Genomic DNA, 17228 nt, shown 5'->3' with positions numbered 1-17228 from the left:
TTTATGTATAAACATTTAGGCCTTGTTCAGGAATATACTATTTTAGTAATTTTTTGGCTTTTTGACTAAAATAAGAGATAAAAAAAACTTGTATGTTTTGAATGATTTTTTTGATTTTTACAAAAAGATATGCAAAAAGTAGAGAGCAAAGAGAATTTTTGACTTTTTTTGTATAAGTTATAGGTTTTTTTTTTTTATTTTTTTCGTAACTTTTTGGCTTTTAGACTAAAATTGTTACTTCCCAAACGAGGCCTTAATATGTGATCAATCTTAATAATTTGAACAAAATTGTTTTGTCCAAATCTAAATAATTGAACATTGTGTAAAAGTTTAACTCTAGTTATCGGAATACGATGAACAAACTCAATTTCCCAATATACGAACGAGATAAATAAAAAACTAAAAAGCTAAGTCATAAACTAATTTTTTTAATTTTCAAATCAACGTTTTCAATGTTTATACATAAACCAACCATCTTAGTGTCATCTATGGTGTGCAAATTTTCAAAATTAATTAATTTCAATATTTTCAAACCCTAAATCTTCAAAGGTAATAATATTTTGAGTTTGAAAAATAAGTATAATGGAAAAAAGAATAAAGTGAGCTAATTGATAATGAATGATATCATGAGTGTATGTTAATGTGAAAATATGAAGAAATACAATATTCATATGTTAAAACCCTAAACCCTATAAGAATGATAGTGTGTGAAAAGTATTTTGTATTTTTAAATAGGTAGAATACATTCCATGTTGTCTTTAATGGTTATTTCATTAAAAGATATTAGTAAAATATAAATTTAATTTATTAATAATATATATTAAGAGTATTAATAATGTGTAAATAGAATCACCCTAAACTTAATTCCTTTATCACTAAATCTCGCGAAAAAAATAAAATATAAATTTGATGAGAATATTTCTTCACCATATCTTATCATTTTTTACCTGCTAACCATCTAAATAACTAGTTTTTATTTTTATTATTTATTTATTTTTTTCACCAAATCCAAACGAATTGTAATTAAACTGTTCAAATGATGCCGTGAATAACAACTAAAACACGAGTCGCCTCTTACGACTGTTGAAAGTCGTCAACAGTTTCATCCTCATCGGACACATTACCTTTTCCTGCGGCTGCGGACACCCTAATATTCCCCCAACTCTCTTTCTCTCTCTCTCTCTCTCCATTTTTATTTTTAGAAAAAGCAAAAGAGTTTTAGCTGTACAAAGCCGTCGTTTCCAAATCCTCCACCAAACGATCTCTCTATCACTCTCCACATTCCTCACCATCAACACCACTCTACAACCTCGATCAGGTCAGTTCCTAGGGTTCCAATTCTACTATCTTGTGTATGTAAACATATGTTTGTGAATTTTAGTTGTGTTTTTCAAGTTCGATTTTTGTGATCTTCAGATCTGATGCTCCGTGAGTGTGATTTTTGATCGATACTAATGTTATTCGAGTTCGATACTTGTCAATTTGTTACTGTTGTTGCTGATTTTGATGTGATTTGTAATGAATTGTGTTGGATTCATGTGATTTTTGTGTTGGTGCTTGTGAAGATAGGGTTTTGATTGGAGGTTGGAGTGAGGAATGGCGAATCGGATGAAGGAAGATGAGAAAAACGAGAGAATTATACGGAATCTTCTCAAACTTCCTGATAACCGCCGGTGTATTAACTGTAACAGCTTGGTATGATACCTGATAACTTTATTTTGCTTTCGATGGTTTTTTTTTTTTTTCCCTGTTTCTTTCTAATTTGAATCCGATTACCTGACAAACCATTGATCATTTGAATTTCTGTATCCCTTTGTTGTTAAAATTAGTAAAAAATAAAACTTTGGTTGTTACTGTGCCATAATTGTTGCTTTTCTGTTTAAACTGAGAAGCAGATGCTTTTATTTTTTATTTTTATTTAAATTTTTTATTTTTACAAAGAACCCATAATTATTTACTTGTTAGTAAAATTTTTGTTAGGCGTAGATTGACATAGGCTTAACGGAAATTTCACTAAACAACACAATGATTAAGCAATTAGTTGTGTTGAGGTTCTATCCCTTAAAAGTTCAAGGACTTTCTTGGAGTAAAAAAATAATGGCAAAATAAACAAGAAAAAGGGAAAGAGAGAAGAAGAAGATGATGAAGTAAAATGATTGAACAAATAATCAAATTACAAGTACATTAAAACTACTATAGAAGTTTGGACTATTCCTATGTAGATTAGATTTACTCCTAGGATAGAAAAGAAATAGAAATCAAGTCTTGTATTTGATTTGTTGGTGCTCCTTACAATAGAGCCATTAATGGCAATTTATACAAAATAAATGTAGGAAAAAACTTCTACTAACCACCACTCAACCACCCCTCAACCACCCATATAACTTCCAAGAACTTCCATCTTCAGCTGAGGCTACCACTTGTCATCCATCCCTTAATTTGCACAACTTGCATTACAACTTCTCCTAACTTGTCCTAACCTTCAAAGAATTACAGGGATGCCAAGTGTCCGAACAATAATAATAAATAGCCATAATCGACAGAAAAATTATTTAAGGTGCAAACAATTGTAAAAGTTGCTGATTGGGGTTTTGCAATTTCTATCATAATAGTAGAAATGATAGCGCTCCTTTAGAAGATACTCGAAGGAAGCATATTTTTCTTTGAATGTTCTCTATCGTCCTTGGGCTTTGTTCATAGTCAATACAATCCTTGTTAACTTATGGAAATTGCTGATAACATTTTGCCAATTTATTTTTTCCCGAGTAGGTTTAGATTTCTAAAAATGTCTCTTCTACATCTGTTCCATTCTACTCGCTCTAGTCTCATTTCGTTGTTCACTATGAAAGAAGCAAATAACAGAATGGGGAAAGGGAGGGAGAGAGGAAAGGGAGGAAGAGAGAGAGGGAGAGAGTGTTTAGGAAAGACAGAACAGAGGGTGATGCACCAATAAATAAAAAGAGTGAATGACTAAGAGAAGTAAAGAAGAGAGAGAGAGAGAGAGAGAGAGATGGAATATATGGATAAATCTCTTTTCCCTTGATTTGGTACAAGTTTGATGAAGGGATTGAATCTGATTTTCATCAAAATTGTCATCAAATTTAAATTTGGTGAACGATTGGAGATGGTCTTACTAGACCTCATTTCGGAACTTGATTATTTTAGTTGGGTTTTTAATTATTTTATGAGATGAAAAAAAGTTTGAGATGATTTGTGGATTTTTTTGTACTTGAATAGATGGTTGTGAGAGAAAAAGTGATTGATTGATATATAAAATGTGACATTTTGTCTTATTGACTATTTTAGCCTTTTTTATTTTTGTCTTTATTGGCTATTCTAGCCAAATTCCAAGTTGCCAAACACCGCCCTAGTATTTAGTATTTCTCTAAATTTTGTCAGAGACTTTGATACGCTCAAATCCAAAAATCTAGGGGAAAATTATGTTGCACAATAACAGCACATAATGCCCAGACAAACTACTTGTTTCTTTGAAAAATGCTATGGAAATGTTATCGCCAATTTCCATAAGTTAACAAGGATTATATTGACCGTCGACAAAGCCTGGGGACGATGGAGAACATTCAAAGATAAATATGCTTTCTTTGACTATCTTCTAAAGGAGGGCTATCATTTCTACTATTACAAATCTCAAGGGGTGGAATGTAATTTCTCAAACGTGTGGGGAAGTTTGTACTTTTAATAAACCTTAGGGTGTATTTGTAATTTACCCTATTTATTATATAGTAAATTTGAGTTACCAAACTATTTTATTGGGTGCATATCCAGCTAACATATCCATATTCATGTTGCTTCATGTCAGACAAAATTACTTCACACATCTAAAGGGTCCATGTGTAGATTCCAAGAGCTAGGTATTTTTTGAACATGTAATTATTTCATGTTATTTATAGAAATTAACTTCATCATCTAAGACACTATAAGAAAATTATTAGAATGAATACTTGATAGGATAGGATACACAGATTTGAAAACTGTATACTGCAAACTATTAAAGAAAGCTAATTTTAGAAAGTGTCTTGGTATCCTAAACCGACAATGATATCTATTTGACTTTTTTATTATTTATTTTTTCAATCTTATGTATAGAGAAGACCCAATTAAATTCAGCATGAGGATTGTTTTTTTTTGGCAATTTTTACATGATTGGAGTTTGATTGCATTGTATTTTAGTGATAATTTTGATTATGAGTTTGACTTTTGTGTGTTAATATTTTTCTTTTTGGAAACAAAGTGATTTCACTTGCCATGTTTTGTCCAAGGAATCATTAAAATCATACAGCTTAATACACTTACAAACTTAGGTGTCGCTGAGATTAGACTTTCATGTCATGGCTAGAACTTTGAACTCAAATCTTTTTTCTCTTTTAAGAAGCCATGTTATATTTGATGCAGAACTCTGCTAATATTTCTGCATACATGCAAGATGCGCTTCAACAATTTGTCAAACCTTTGTCATATAAATGTGATATCATAGACATGACCAATATAGTGCAAACATGTAATTAATGCATGTTAATGAAGAAGAATATAATTGTAAGGAATAAAGATTATAAGAAAGAAGCATTAGGTAAGCACCATTCCACCCATAACACACAATAACTGTATGTATATTGTTAACCAATGAGCCTCACCTATAAATTGTTTTGCAAATATTAGAGTAGAATTTTAGATGAAGAATAAAAAATACATATTTTCTTATGTAATATATATGCGTTAGCCTTCTGATTATATTTCGTAGGTGTCCTTATCTTTTTCATTTTGATTTTCTTTTTTTGGCCCAGATTTGCTGTATAGGCAGGAATACATGTGTTGTGTCGTTTACTATGTGCATGCGAATTCACTGTGAACAAGCAGGCGGTCAAGTTATGCAAGGACCATAAGTCATTGTACAGGTTGTTCTCGTGAGAGTAGGAGCAGTACATGCTATTCGTGGGAGTGATAAATATAGTATATTATTAACTTAAGTACTAGATGCCCTTCTGCTGCATAAGAGCAAATCTTAGGATATTGTGATTGGTATCCAAATGTTGGGTATGGTTACGAGGACATATCCTGATCACTTATATATATGTATAAAATATTTTTAGATTACATAATGTAAATTATTTAGAATTGTACTCAAAATTAAATAGGATTTAGAGAAATTATAAAATTTCTATCCCCCATCTATGTGAGAAGCAATAAATATTTATTTACTAGCTATGAAGCACGGACATGGATATGGATACGGATACAGTACACAATGATTTCAAAAAAATGGGGACATTGACTCGGCGGGAGACCCGGCAAATTTTTATTTCTATTTTTATATATGTTTGCAATGTAGATTAATATTATGTTGCTAAACAATCAAAATTAATAAAAACTAACATTAATTCAATATATATAAACCACTAATTGGAAAAGAAAATATTCATCACAAATACAGAAATAGAGAGAGAGAAAAAAAAAATAGAGAGGGAGAGTATGTATAATTAGAAAACAAATTTAAAAATGAAAAAGAAAAAGAAAAGAGAGTTTCAGAAGAGAGAGAAGACATAGGTGAGAGGTGACAGAGGGGAAAGAGAAAGAGGGACTTACTGTGTTCTTCGAGAGGCGAGAGAGAGAGACAATTGGAGCTTCTGATTTCTTTTCTTCTTTTTCTTTTGTTTTTCTGATTTAGGGCAAAAGTAGAGGTTGGATTATGCTTTTGTCTTTTTTTATTTTCTTAATTTTACACTTTGACACCAAAAGACATTTACAAAAATTTAAGAAGAAAACCTGCCTTGTCCCATGCAAAAACATAATAAAATTAAAGGGACATGCCACATGGTGTGTCCCGTACATGTCCGCATGTCCAACACTGTTACGACACCTATTTTGAAGTGTTCATGCTTCATAGTTTACTAGCTAATGTGAGCTTCTTTTTCTTTGAACATCATATAAACTTAAAGGATCAAAGTGTCTAATTTGGGTATGGTTGTCGGACATATGTCTCACATGCTTACCCTTGTCATAGTCAGTAGATATGGATGCTGTTAGAGAAATAGAAGAGTGAAGAGTCCACGTAACACTGTCGTTAATTGATCTTTTTTGTGCAAATAGTGCACTGCAGTTTCTTGAAGAGACATAAATATGTAGATCAAATGCCTCCTCCTAAGAAGCACATCCACATCCACATCCACATCCACATCCACATCCACATAAACACAGGCATGTTGACATGACAATTTTTAAAAAATGCAAGACACGACATGTGAGGAATAAATGCAAAATATGTATTTTTATATTCTTTTTATAGGTCATATGAAATTTCATTCAAATAAATTGAAAAAAAAAATGCAATATAAGACTAATTCCTAAAATCTAGAGGAGGGATTATTAGTTATAAATGTACATTTTTTTTTCTTATATCATTGGATCTTAAGTAATTTCCTTCAATTTTGTAATGCATTTTATGTGTATCTAAGTGATGGACATGTTTGTTATGTTCTTATAGAATATAAATTATGCACATACTTATTTCCAAAAGTCTTGTTCCAAAACTTTTTAATGCTTGTGCAACTTTGGTCATTGATAAATTAAGGCATTTATGTACATAAGTGATGGACATGTTTGTTATGTTCTTATAGAATATAAATTAATGCAGATGCTTTATTTCCAAAAATCTCGTTCCAAAACTTTTTAATGCTTGTGCAACTTTGGTCATTGATAAAATAAGGCATTTATGTACATTTTGTGTAGACCTGTGTGCAATTTTCTGCTTGGTTGTTGCTTGTTTGGGGATTGTTTATTGCTTTTGCTAATTTTTGGAAGAAATTTATATAGATGACAGCATATTGTTGAAGGTATATCATGAATTTACGAAGCCTTGAGATCAATAGACATTCTTAATTGCTTGCGCTTTCAAGTTACTTACTTGTTTCTATAGTCCTTGTGGACTGCAGCCTTGTTGAACCCGAAACAAACCACAGAACTGAACTCAAAAAGTGTATACAATTTCCAAACCTGGAAGTAAAAAAATTTGCAACTAGAAGATTTAATCCAGAGATCCCAGTACAAAAAAAAAAAAAAAAAAGGAAGAAAAAAAAAAAAAACGAAAAAGAAAATGGGAATGCCGTGGTTTTGGTGAGCTGGTATGGAAGTGGTTACAAAATGGAAATATGAAGTTTTTAAAAGCTAAAGGTAAAAGAATAGGAACTATTGGTAAACTTAAACTTATCGCGAGTAGCTTCTTTTTCTAGTATTTTCTGTGGTTGGTGTTATTGTTCCATCGCATCGGAATTTTGAAGCGATATTTGTTTATGTTGTTGATTTTATGGATTTTGTATTTTTAGTGTTGATGGCTACTGATCTTCTTTATAACATGCCTGATCTTTTAATAATGGGGCTAATTTATCTTTTGCAAAACAGGGACCGCAGTATGTATGCACGAATTTCTGGACATTCATCTGCACAAACTGTAGTGGAATACAGTAAGTACTTTTTTACTTCACCACAACACTTCACATATTTTATAACTTGTATATTGGTTATTTAAAGTGGAGAGAGAAGTCTAGAGTGGGGATAAGCTTTCTAGTATGATGTACACTATGATGATTACTGCTCACTGGTCAGTCAAATGCTGAATTATTGATTCAAAACTAATTTCAGTCGGGAGTTCACTCACAGAGTAAAGTCAGTCTCCATGGCTAAATTTACTTCGCAAGAAGTTAGTGCCCTTCAAGGAGGAGGAAATACGGTATGAATACGTAATTTGATAAAGATCTGCTTGATAATATATCATCTGTCAATTGATAAAAAACTTGTTGATTTATCATAAGAAATTCAATTCTGTTTCATGTTAATAGCGTGCGAAGGAAATTTATTTCAAGGAATGGGATCCAGAGCGTCACTCTGCCCCTGACAGCAGGTTATTATTTGTTTTTGTGTTATTATGTTATGTCTTCCAGTAAAACTGTAGTTCTGATTTGTACATTTTCCCCCAGTAATGTTGACAGACTACGGGATTTCATCAAGCATGTTTATGTGGATAGAAGATATACTGGTGAGAGGAGCTTTGACAAACCTCCAAGGGTGAAGACGGTAAGAAAAAGGAAAATAAAAAGAAACACACACACACACCAAAGAAAACCTTGAGGGATTACTTCATATCGCAGGTGTCCTTTTACAAGGTAGTGATTTGATTGTTTTAGAGCTTGTTGATCTGCCAGTGGGTTTCATTCTTTAGATGGATGCATTTGTATGTCATACAGGGTGAAGCTGAAGACTCCTATGAAAACAGGCGAGATACCTATCAGGGTGGGTCTCGAAGCCCACCATATGAGGACACATATGAACGTCAGTATAGTGACAGACCTAGTCCTGGTGGAAGAAGTGATGATAGAAATTACAGAAATAGTTATGATGAAAGAAGAAGTCCAGGATATGATCAAGAAAGTCGCCAGTTCGGTGATTTTAGGAGAAGTCCTTCTCGTACTGAGATAGTCAATGATTGGCGACGGGAGGATAGGTTTGGAAATGGAAGGAGATCCGACGATGGTAATTCTAAGGTTGAAGGAAGGTCACCTGACCGCCAAAAGGATCTGGATGTGTCCAGTCCCCCTACTGTCCGGCCTGTCAGAGATATTTTGGGGGAGAATGTATCTCCTCTTAGAATTATTGAACCTCCAAAAGCTGATGTTTCTGTACGCACTCAGGTGAGGTTTCTTCTTTTGTTGGCTGAACATGTGTATATTTAAGTGTTTGCCTCCCAAATCTCTAATTTAACTAGTTATGGTCATGATTTGGCTCTGTACTTGTTTCGTATAGGTGCAAGTTATTATTTGTATCTCTGTATCATTTACCCACTTCAAATTTATGTGTTATTTTTATTACTCAGAATCTGTTCATCTAATCTATTTGCATTTTGTTAATAAGTAATTAGTTTCATTGCTTTTATTTTCACTTTTCACTTTTCACTTTTCACTTTTCACTTTCTCCTCAAGAAAATAAGTAACTTCTTCAATTAATGATTCGAATTACAGAGAACTGTATCTTCCAGTAGCTTGGCATCCTCTAATGGCAACCCAGCAGAACTTAAAAAGGAGAGTTTTGGAACTTTAATTGATTTTGATGCCCCTGAACCACCTACAACTACAGCAGTGCCACAACCACAACAAACAGTTACAAGTCAATTGGTTCTGCAGCCAACAACTTCATCCAATGCTGACAACTGGGCATGTTTTGACTCCCCCACAGAGGCGAAAGTAACTCAAGCTCCTTCCAATGCAAATTCACTGCAGTCTGTCCTTTCAGAATTGTCAGTTCCAGCATCTGTACCGGGTCAAACAGCTGGAGTACCTGGTACTGGCAGTATCACTGCACCTGTGGGCAACATGTCTGCATTTCCATCTAGTAATTCATTTGGTGCACCTGTAGGGCAAATGCCCATCTTACCTTTTGGCAGTAATGCTCCAGCGGCCACACCCGTAAACAACTTGATGATGTTTCACCCTTTTAGCTCTCCAATGACCGCTCCCGTAGGGCAGGTGTCCATATCACCCTTCGGAGTTAATGCTCCAACAGCTGCAACATCAAACAACTTGACAACATTTCCCACTGGTGGTGCTCCGGCTGCAGCTCCGGGATCGACATGGCCTACCATGCTTCCTCAGCAACAGTCTTTATTTCCTAATACTGGGATTCATGTTCAGCCTACTGCTCAGCCATTCACTCCACCAGTTACTGGATCTTCAAGCACTCAGGTGTGCTTCATGGCATGGCTTTCTTCATCCAGTTATGTAATAACTCCGCCATAGCTATTCTATAATTCTCCATGCAATTTTTGCAGCCATGGCATTCATCTATTGCCCCAAATACACAAGGACCTTCTAGTATACCAGGTGGACAAACATCCCAGTTAGTCTCAAAACCTGCCCAAGAGGTTACTTCTGGAGTTTCCCTAGAAGTTAAGCCTAGTGGAAGAAGAGAGTTACCACAGGTAATGGGGTTTTTATTTGCTTCATCCTTTTCATCTCTTGTGCGCATGTTTGTTTCATTTATGGTTTTCCATATATATATTTGATCGGCATGGTTTTCCATATCTTACTGTCTATTGTAATTTGTCTGCAGGATTTATTTGCTGCAACTTATCCCTCTTCTGTACCACTTCCAGGCTGGCAAACTGGTCATCACCACGGATATGGGTTCAATATGCAATATCATGCTGCAATGGTATCTAGCAGTTAAACGTGATCGTAAAAATTACTCTGTTTTGTAAATATATATATATACACTCATTATAAGGAGAAAAAAAAAAAACATTTGAAAAAACGAAAAAAAAAAAAACTCGGTAAATAATGAAACACTGAGTATTTTTATATACAAGAAAATGAGTATTTTTTTATAATTTTTGTTTCACTCATAGTAAATGTTATCTGTTTTTACAGCCCATGCAACCTGTTCTAAACTCGTCAAAATCAGTTAATCCATTTGATCTCAACAATGAAATATCTTCAGTTCAGGCACCGACGGTATGCTGCGCTATTAAATTCAAACTGATTTGTTCCATCTATTTTGACCCATTTAGTGTGTCATTTAGAAGTGTTTAGCAATAAACATATTAAAAAAAAGAAAAGGAAAAAAAGGTTGAACTGTTTGCTTCATCACTTCCATGCATGTTAACAAACCATTTTGTAATTACCGCTCAAATTATGGTTGCTGTTTGAATAAAAAAGGGGAAGTGATCAGGAAGTTTTAGCTTGCTTGATATATACATATATGTGTGTGTGTGTGTGTGAATATAGTGCTCAGACTTTCTTTATGATTGTGACACGTGGATATGCCTGATTAGTTATTAATTCAGTCTTTCATTTTAGTCTACTTAATTAAAGAAATTTATTAAGAAAATAGGGAAAAAAATACAAAAGAGGACAAGAAGTCCTTTACAATCAAACAGGTATCTATGAGCAAAACAAAAACAAAACAAGAACTATAAATCGCAGAGACACCCATTCACTAGTAATCAAAAAGAGCTGGACCCCTTTGAACGGAGGGATTCAGAAGCCTAAAATGATGTCAAAATGCGAACTCTATCCCACATAGAATCCAAGTCCCGAAATTTCTCTTAAAAATTCCTTGCATTCCTTTCCAACCAAATGACCCAAAAGATAGCAAATACCACACAAAGCCACAACACTTTTGCCCTTTTCTTGCCCCCAAAAACTTGAAAATCAGTTAAAAGCATGCGGATACTTGCTGCTGGAGCCACTCATGGTCAATTAACCAAAAGAAAGAGTTGATGCCATAACCTCATAGCTACAGGGCAGTGTAAGAAAAGATGATTCAAAGATTCCTCACCCCTTTTACACATGATGCACCATTGAGTATAAATATAGCGATTGAGTCTTCTCTTTTGAAATGTATCATTGGTCAGAATGATACCTTGTGCATTGATTCAATTAGTTGAATCTTGTGCTGATTCTCTCTTTTTATTTAATTTTTTTATTTATATTTATATTTTTTATTTTTTTTTAAAGAATCTTCCACAGCTCACAAGTTCTTTTTTTTTTTTTTTTTCAGAGGAAGATTTTAATTCTATGTGGTGTGTTTTTTGTAATGTAGTTTCCTTCCATGGCATCCTTGCAAGGTGCTCTGCCTAATGTGGCAGCTCCTGCTGGCTTATTGCGCACTTCTGGCCTCGGTACTCCTTCGCCAACATGGATGCCATCACAGTCATCTTATCCCTCAGCGATGCATCCCCATCCCTCAGCAATGCATCACCAGGCACCACCATCTTTTGCATCGGCAATGCCTCCAAGTAATATAGCATCTGCTTTTTGGAAAAAAAATAAAATGAAAAATCTGGTCACATATTTAATTATATTGCCCTTTAAGTGTTATGACATTTTCTTTAATAATATTTCAGGTGCATACATGGGGCAACAGATACCAAATAACTTGCTGCCTAGGTGACTTACGTTCTTTTGCATTTGTTATTATTAATTAGCATTATTGTCAGGGGCAGAGCCAGGATTCGGTGATTGGGAGGCCTAAAAGCAAGACATTGGGCAAGTTCAAGCGGTTGGGTTAAGAAAAATTTAAACAGTTTAAATAATTATTAAATTGAATAAATAATTATTAAAAATAAGCCTAATAAATAATGAAATCACTCTGTTAATGTGTTCTAAGGACTTGAATTTCATTGACCCACCACTAAAAAAAATACAAATTAGCAGTAGTATCACATAATTCACCTAATACTTGAATGGTAATAAATTACAGATTGCACTTTATACAAAATATTTTAAATTGTATGCACTCACTTAAAAGGTGCATACATTATGTCTTTTCATAACTATACGATAATGATTTGTAACAAAATTACAATGGTTCATAACTTTTCTCACTATAATAGTTCGTAACATTTTAATGTTCATGACACAACTACAATAATTTGTAACTAAGTCTTTCTTATGGTGCACAACATTATCACAATAGTTTGCTACTAATACTATAGAATATCATAACTTTTCTTATGAGGTTGTGTACCATAATTTTCCCTTTAGTAAAAGAGATAAATGGAAAAAAAAAAAAAAAAAAAAAAAAATTTTGATAGAAATTGAAATGAATGGAAGAAAATAAGTGGCCATATGTATTTAAAAGTATATGAATAGAAATATGATATTGGGGGACCAAGTATAATTAAACTAACTAAGGCCTTGTTTGGGGACAGATTATTTTAGTAACTTTTTGGTTTTTTACAAAAAGATGTGCAGAAAAGTAGAGAAAGTGATGTGACAATTTATAATGACTGTTTGGCTAAAATGTTTAGTCCCCAAACGAGGCCTAAGTTTCATATACATAATACATATATTTATATAGTTTTGCAGCAGCTAGCAGGGGCCAGGCCCCCGCTTCCGCCCCTGGTTATTGTTGTTGTCGTCCCGTAGGCAAGTATGCTACCTGAAGTGGTTTGGCAATTGAATGCATTTTCTGCGAGTTTGTTCTAGGTTGTTTTTTATTTTAAAAAATTCATGTACATGCACTATGTAGCATAGACATGGACAATGTCACAGCAAGTCTTAAAAATGTGTGACACTTTCATGGCATGTGTTTATATGAAGTTTCACATAGGCAATTCCGGGAAGCTTATGAAGTTAGTTCAAGAGGGGTCCTCGAAGTATCTGAAATTATGGAATTTGTTTTTTAAGTTGGGAGACGTCTAAGAAATGCAGGACATGTATTTAGGAGTATCTGAGAAATTGTGTGTCCAACACAAGCATGGCTCCTCCTTAGAAAGTGTTTGTGCTATTTTATCCATGCAGTTGATTTTTCACTTTATTTATTTCATTGTTCTAAGAAATGCAGGACATGTATTTAGGAGTATCTGAGAAATTGTGTGTCCAACACAAGCATGGCTCCTCCTTAGAAAGTGTTTGTGCTATTTTATCCATGCAGTTGATTTTTCACTTTATTTATTTCATTGTTCTGATGGACACGATTGTTTATTAGATTTCTTATCTCAATATGATTCGTACTTCTCAACAATGTTCAATGGTGCTGCTTTTAGGTAATGAATTATGTTTTGGTGGGAATTTACTTACAGACGTCTTTTGTTAAATCTCTGCAGGCAGCAAGCAGTAGTGGGTTTTGGCAGTGATGGAGCTGCATTTGGATCCACAAATCCAAATCCACAGCATCAACACCTGGGTGGAATGTATTCAGCATCCGCTACCCCAAATACTTTTTCTAGTGTTGGAGGAAACCCATTTGGATAAATAGAAAGATGACCATATGCCTTTCTGTCCCCATTTTCCTTCAAGCTATTAGGTGGAAATTTTGGGTTCCCGTCTTGTAGATTAAGTTAATGATCCAGCCAACTAGGTTTGTTCCCTGCATTCCCAAACTAAGATTCAATTCTCCTTGTTGGCTGTGTAGAAAAGGTAGCTTGGGAGAGAGATAGATACAGTGAGAGCAGTAATATGATTACAGGGGCACGAGCACCTCATAATACCGTGGTGTTTCTGCGCAGCCGTGATATTTGTTTAGTTTTTCCAATTGTGTGATCTGATCTGTGTTGTGCCTGCTTCCCCGAGTTGTATCAATGATAGCTTTTGTCAACTTTGTATGATTTTAAAATTTTCTTGGTTTTGTGGTGAGTTGGTCTTGTCAGTAAGTCTATAAGCCGACTGCTTGTAAAGAGTATTTTGGGTTGGTAAATACTATTGATATTGGTGTTGATATTTATATGCTTTGCTTGAATAATATGATATTATATGGTTGTCGGCTCGTAAGCTGTGTTGTCATTGAAGCTTCTTTTGGGTCATTTGGTTCATAGTTGGTTCATAGTTGGAAAAAATGAAAACAGCTGCACTGAGTATGATATGTACAGATACAGAGAGTTGTAGCATGCATGCTTGCAAGTGTGTGCTGAGATGATGTGTGTAGACAGTGCGAAATACATGAGTGCTGATTTATAAGGTTTATGTGAATGGAAGATGGCCCCGTTTAACTTATGGGGCTGTTTATAACCCTTTTCATGGAGTTGTGTTCAAAAGTGTTGGAAGTTTCTATTTGCACATTCCACATTTTCTCAGTTCATACCATTTTCGGAATTTTTTTAGTTATGATTGAACCCTTCAATCAAATTACTATTAAGGACAAAAAGAACGTGCATTCTCTCCTAACCCCACAACTCTCGGCTGCCACCACCGCCACCCCTTTTCCTTACTCCACACCACTGTAAGGGAAGAAAAAGAAGACAGGACGGAGGGCGTCTGAAAGGGAAGAAAAAGAGGGTTTGGAGGGAGGGTTTTTAGAACAGTTCATTTTTTTTTCGTTTTTGGGAAACATCAACTTCATATATATAATAACAATCAACCAACAAAATTAGCTACCTCTTTGCAAGGCAGCTTTGGCCGCACTATGGGTAGGCCTTACAATATTACGATGTACCTTCATAATACAAAGAAAGTCCATATTCTTACATATATTACTTGTATCATCTATTCCGGATATAGAAAATTAGTCAGCAGCAATATTAGATTTCAAACTATCAATCAATCCTTGGCAATCTGTATGAATTAGCACTGCTCTGAGATTTCGAGAACAACACCATTGAAGCACATCCATACAGCCACAGCTTCAGCTTCATGTGCTTGGAATGGAAATTTATATCAAAAAGATTTCCCACTCTCAAATTGTTAATCATATGAATGGTGGAAAGTGGATCAATGATATGATTATCAAAAACCGCTCGATTCCTGTGAACCCAAATTCCCAACAGAACTTTAATTGCTTCTATGATAGCACTCTCATCTGGAGCATTACAAAACCAAAATTCAATCCAATCCTATCCTCCACCCGTAATTCCTGTCCGATATCAAAATTAAGCCCCAACTTCGATCCAAACCATATCCTTCCAGAAAACGAACACTGAAAGCACATGTGTTTCAGCATTTCATCATATTTCTTACACCTTGGGCAAACACAATCTACCTTAACTCCTCTTTTCTGAATAGCTACTTTAACTGGCACAATTCGATGACTTTACTTCCACAAAAACAATATCCACTTTGCAGGAATTTTAAGACACCAAAGCTTTTTCCAATGCATATCCACCCTCGCCCGTGCACTCTCATATAACCTTTCCAAACCTTGAATACCAACATTGTACCCAGATTAAACACTATACTCCCCATTTTTACTTCTGTCTCAAAAACTCTCACTCAACAACTTTGGACTTAGGAATATAAACATTGAGGATCTGTTGTGCCATATTAATAGGGAAAATGGTTCTGACTAAAGGTTCCCCCCATTCTTTTTTTTATCATGGTCAATCAAATGCACAACCTTGAATTCCCGAAATCAATTCCCCAAGCTACATCCTGCCAATTTGTTACCCATCCTTGGTATCCACTAATCTTCAAAAGGATCAATTTGGTTCCCATCCCCGACAATCCACAGAATTTCCTATTTTAATAAATCTCTTCCCCACAGAATACTTCTCCATCACCATGAGCACCCACTTTTGGCCCTAGCCTTTAAGAAATGCACATTCTGTTAGGATTAAACACACCCTGTTTTTTAAAAAATCGACCAATGACATTCTGATACCACTTGTTAGGATTATGGACACACCTAGAAAATAATCACACACAGAGAGAACACAAATTTTACGTGGTTCGGCCCAATGCCTATGTCCACGGAGCAGAAAAGAGAATTTCACTAAAATTGAGCAAAATACAAAAACAGAGGAGATAAAACTCTCACTCAACTCACAAATTTCTCTCTCAATTTTTTGATATATTTAACCCTCTCCCTCCCGTCTCTATTTATACACAAAGAGAGAGAGGGAGAGAGAGACAAACCCATAAAAATTTCTACCTTCTTAATGGTGAGAGTCAACAATGGCAAGAACGTGAAGAGAATGGAGAGTCTTGCAGCTCAGACCTTCACTTGTGGTGGAAGTCCTCGTACGCCATCCTCCTTGACTCTCTGCTTGCATGCATAGGGTTGGAGCTTCTAACAATTCTCCCCCTCCATACCCACATGCATGACTGACTTCTCATTTGAAGTCCATCCCGACAATGTCTCTGCAAATTTCGAGTTTGTCTCTCGAGACCACCTTTGTAAGCATGTCAGCTGAATTCTTATCCATATGAATCTTGATCAGTTCCAATAACTGTTTTTCCATCACTTCGTGTATCCAATGATACTGAACATCAATGTGTTTCGTGCGAGAATGGTACATAAAATTCTTGCTCAGGTCTATGGCACTCTGGCTGTCACAATGTACCGTGAACTTTTCTTGCTTTAGTCCCACTTCTTGGAGAAACCGCTTCAACCACAACATCTCTTTTCCAGCTTCCGCTGCGGCAATATACTCTGCTTCGATTATGGATAAAAAAACACACTTTTGCAGCTTGGACTGCCAAGACATAGCTCCCCCTACCAAAGTGAACATAAATCCTAATGTAGATTTCCTACCATCAAGATCGCCTGCCATATCTGAATCAGTATAGCCTTCCAAGACTGGTTTTGCTTCTCCAAAGCACAAACACATTTTAGATGTACCCTTAAGGTACCTCAAAATCCACTTGACTGCTTCCCAATATTCTTTACCTGGATTGGAAAGAAATCTACTTACAATTCCAACAGCATGAGCAATATCTAGTCCGGTGGACATCATTGCATACATCAAACTCCCTACGACGGATGAGTAGGGAATTGCCTCCATCTCTTCC

General features: G+C 35.0%; 1 protein-coding gene across 2 annotated transcripts; it reads left to right on the top strand.

Moving 5' to 3' along the window:
• Positions 1 to 1053: 1053 nt before the first annotated feature.
• Positions 1054 to 14272, top strand: LOC114291917 (uncharacterized). Of its 2 annotated transcripts, none has more exons than XM_028235807.2 (14): positions 1054 to 1318; positions 1566 to 1695; positions 7414 to 7475; positions 7654 to 7741; positions 7851 to 7912; positions 7989 to 8085; positions 8256 to 8699; positions 9027 to 9746; positions 9833 to 9982; positions 10114 to 10215; positions 10431 to 10514; positions 11605 to 11800; positions 11909 to 11951; positions 13613 to 14272. In XM_028235807.2, the coding sequence occupies exons 2-14, from the start codon at positions 1597 to 1599 to the stop codon at positions 13758 to 13760; spliced, it is 2295 nt and encodes a 764-aa protein (XP_028091608.2). In that variant the 5' UTR covers positions 1054 to 1318; positions 1566 to 1596; the 3' UTR covers positions 13761 to 14272. The 2 variants fall into 2 exon arrangements, with proteins under 2 accessions (XP_028091608.2, XP_028091607.2); XM_028235806.2 differs by having other exon boundaries at positions 1079 to 1318; positions 1570 to 1695.
• The last annotated feature ends 2956 nt before the right edge of the window (positions 14273 to 17228 follow it).

This window comes from Camellia sinensis, chromosome 13, assembly GCF_055761805.1.
Source record: "Camellia sinensis isolate YWXY chromosome 13, ASM5576180v1, whole genome shotgun sequence".
NCBI classification, from domain to species: domain Eukaryota; kingdom Viridiplantae; phylum Streptophyta; class Magnoliopsida; order Ericales; family Theaceae; genus Camellia; species Camellia sinensis.
This window is presented reverse-complemented; position numbering and strand designations above follow the sequence as displayed.

Coding starts and splice junctions, on each gene's coding strand:
- LOC114291917 (XM_028235807.2), top strand. CDS start 1,597: ATGGCGAATCGGATGAAGGAAGATGAGAAAAACGAGAGAATTATACGG. Junction 8,700..9,026: donor ATGTTTCTGTACGCACTCAG/GTGAGGTTTCTT, acceptor TTCGAATTACAG/AGAACTGTATCTTCCAGTAG. Junction 10,216..10,430: donor TGCAATATCATGCTGCAATG/GTATCTAGCAGT, acceptor CTGTTTTTACAG/CCCATGCAACCTGTTCTAAA.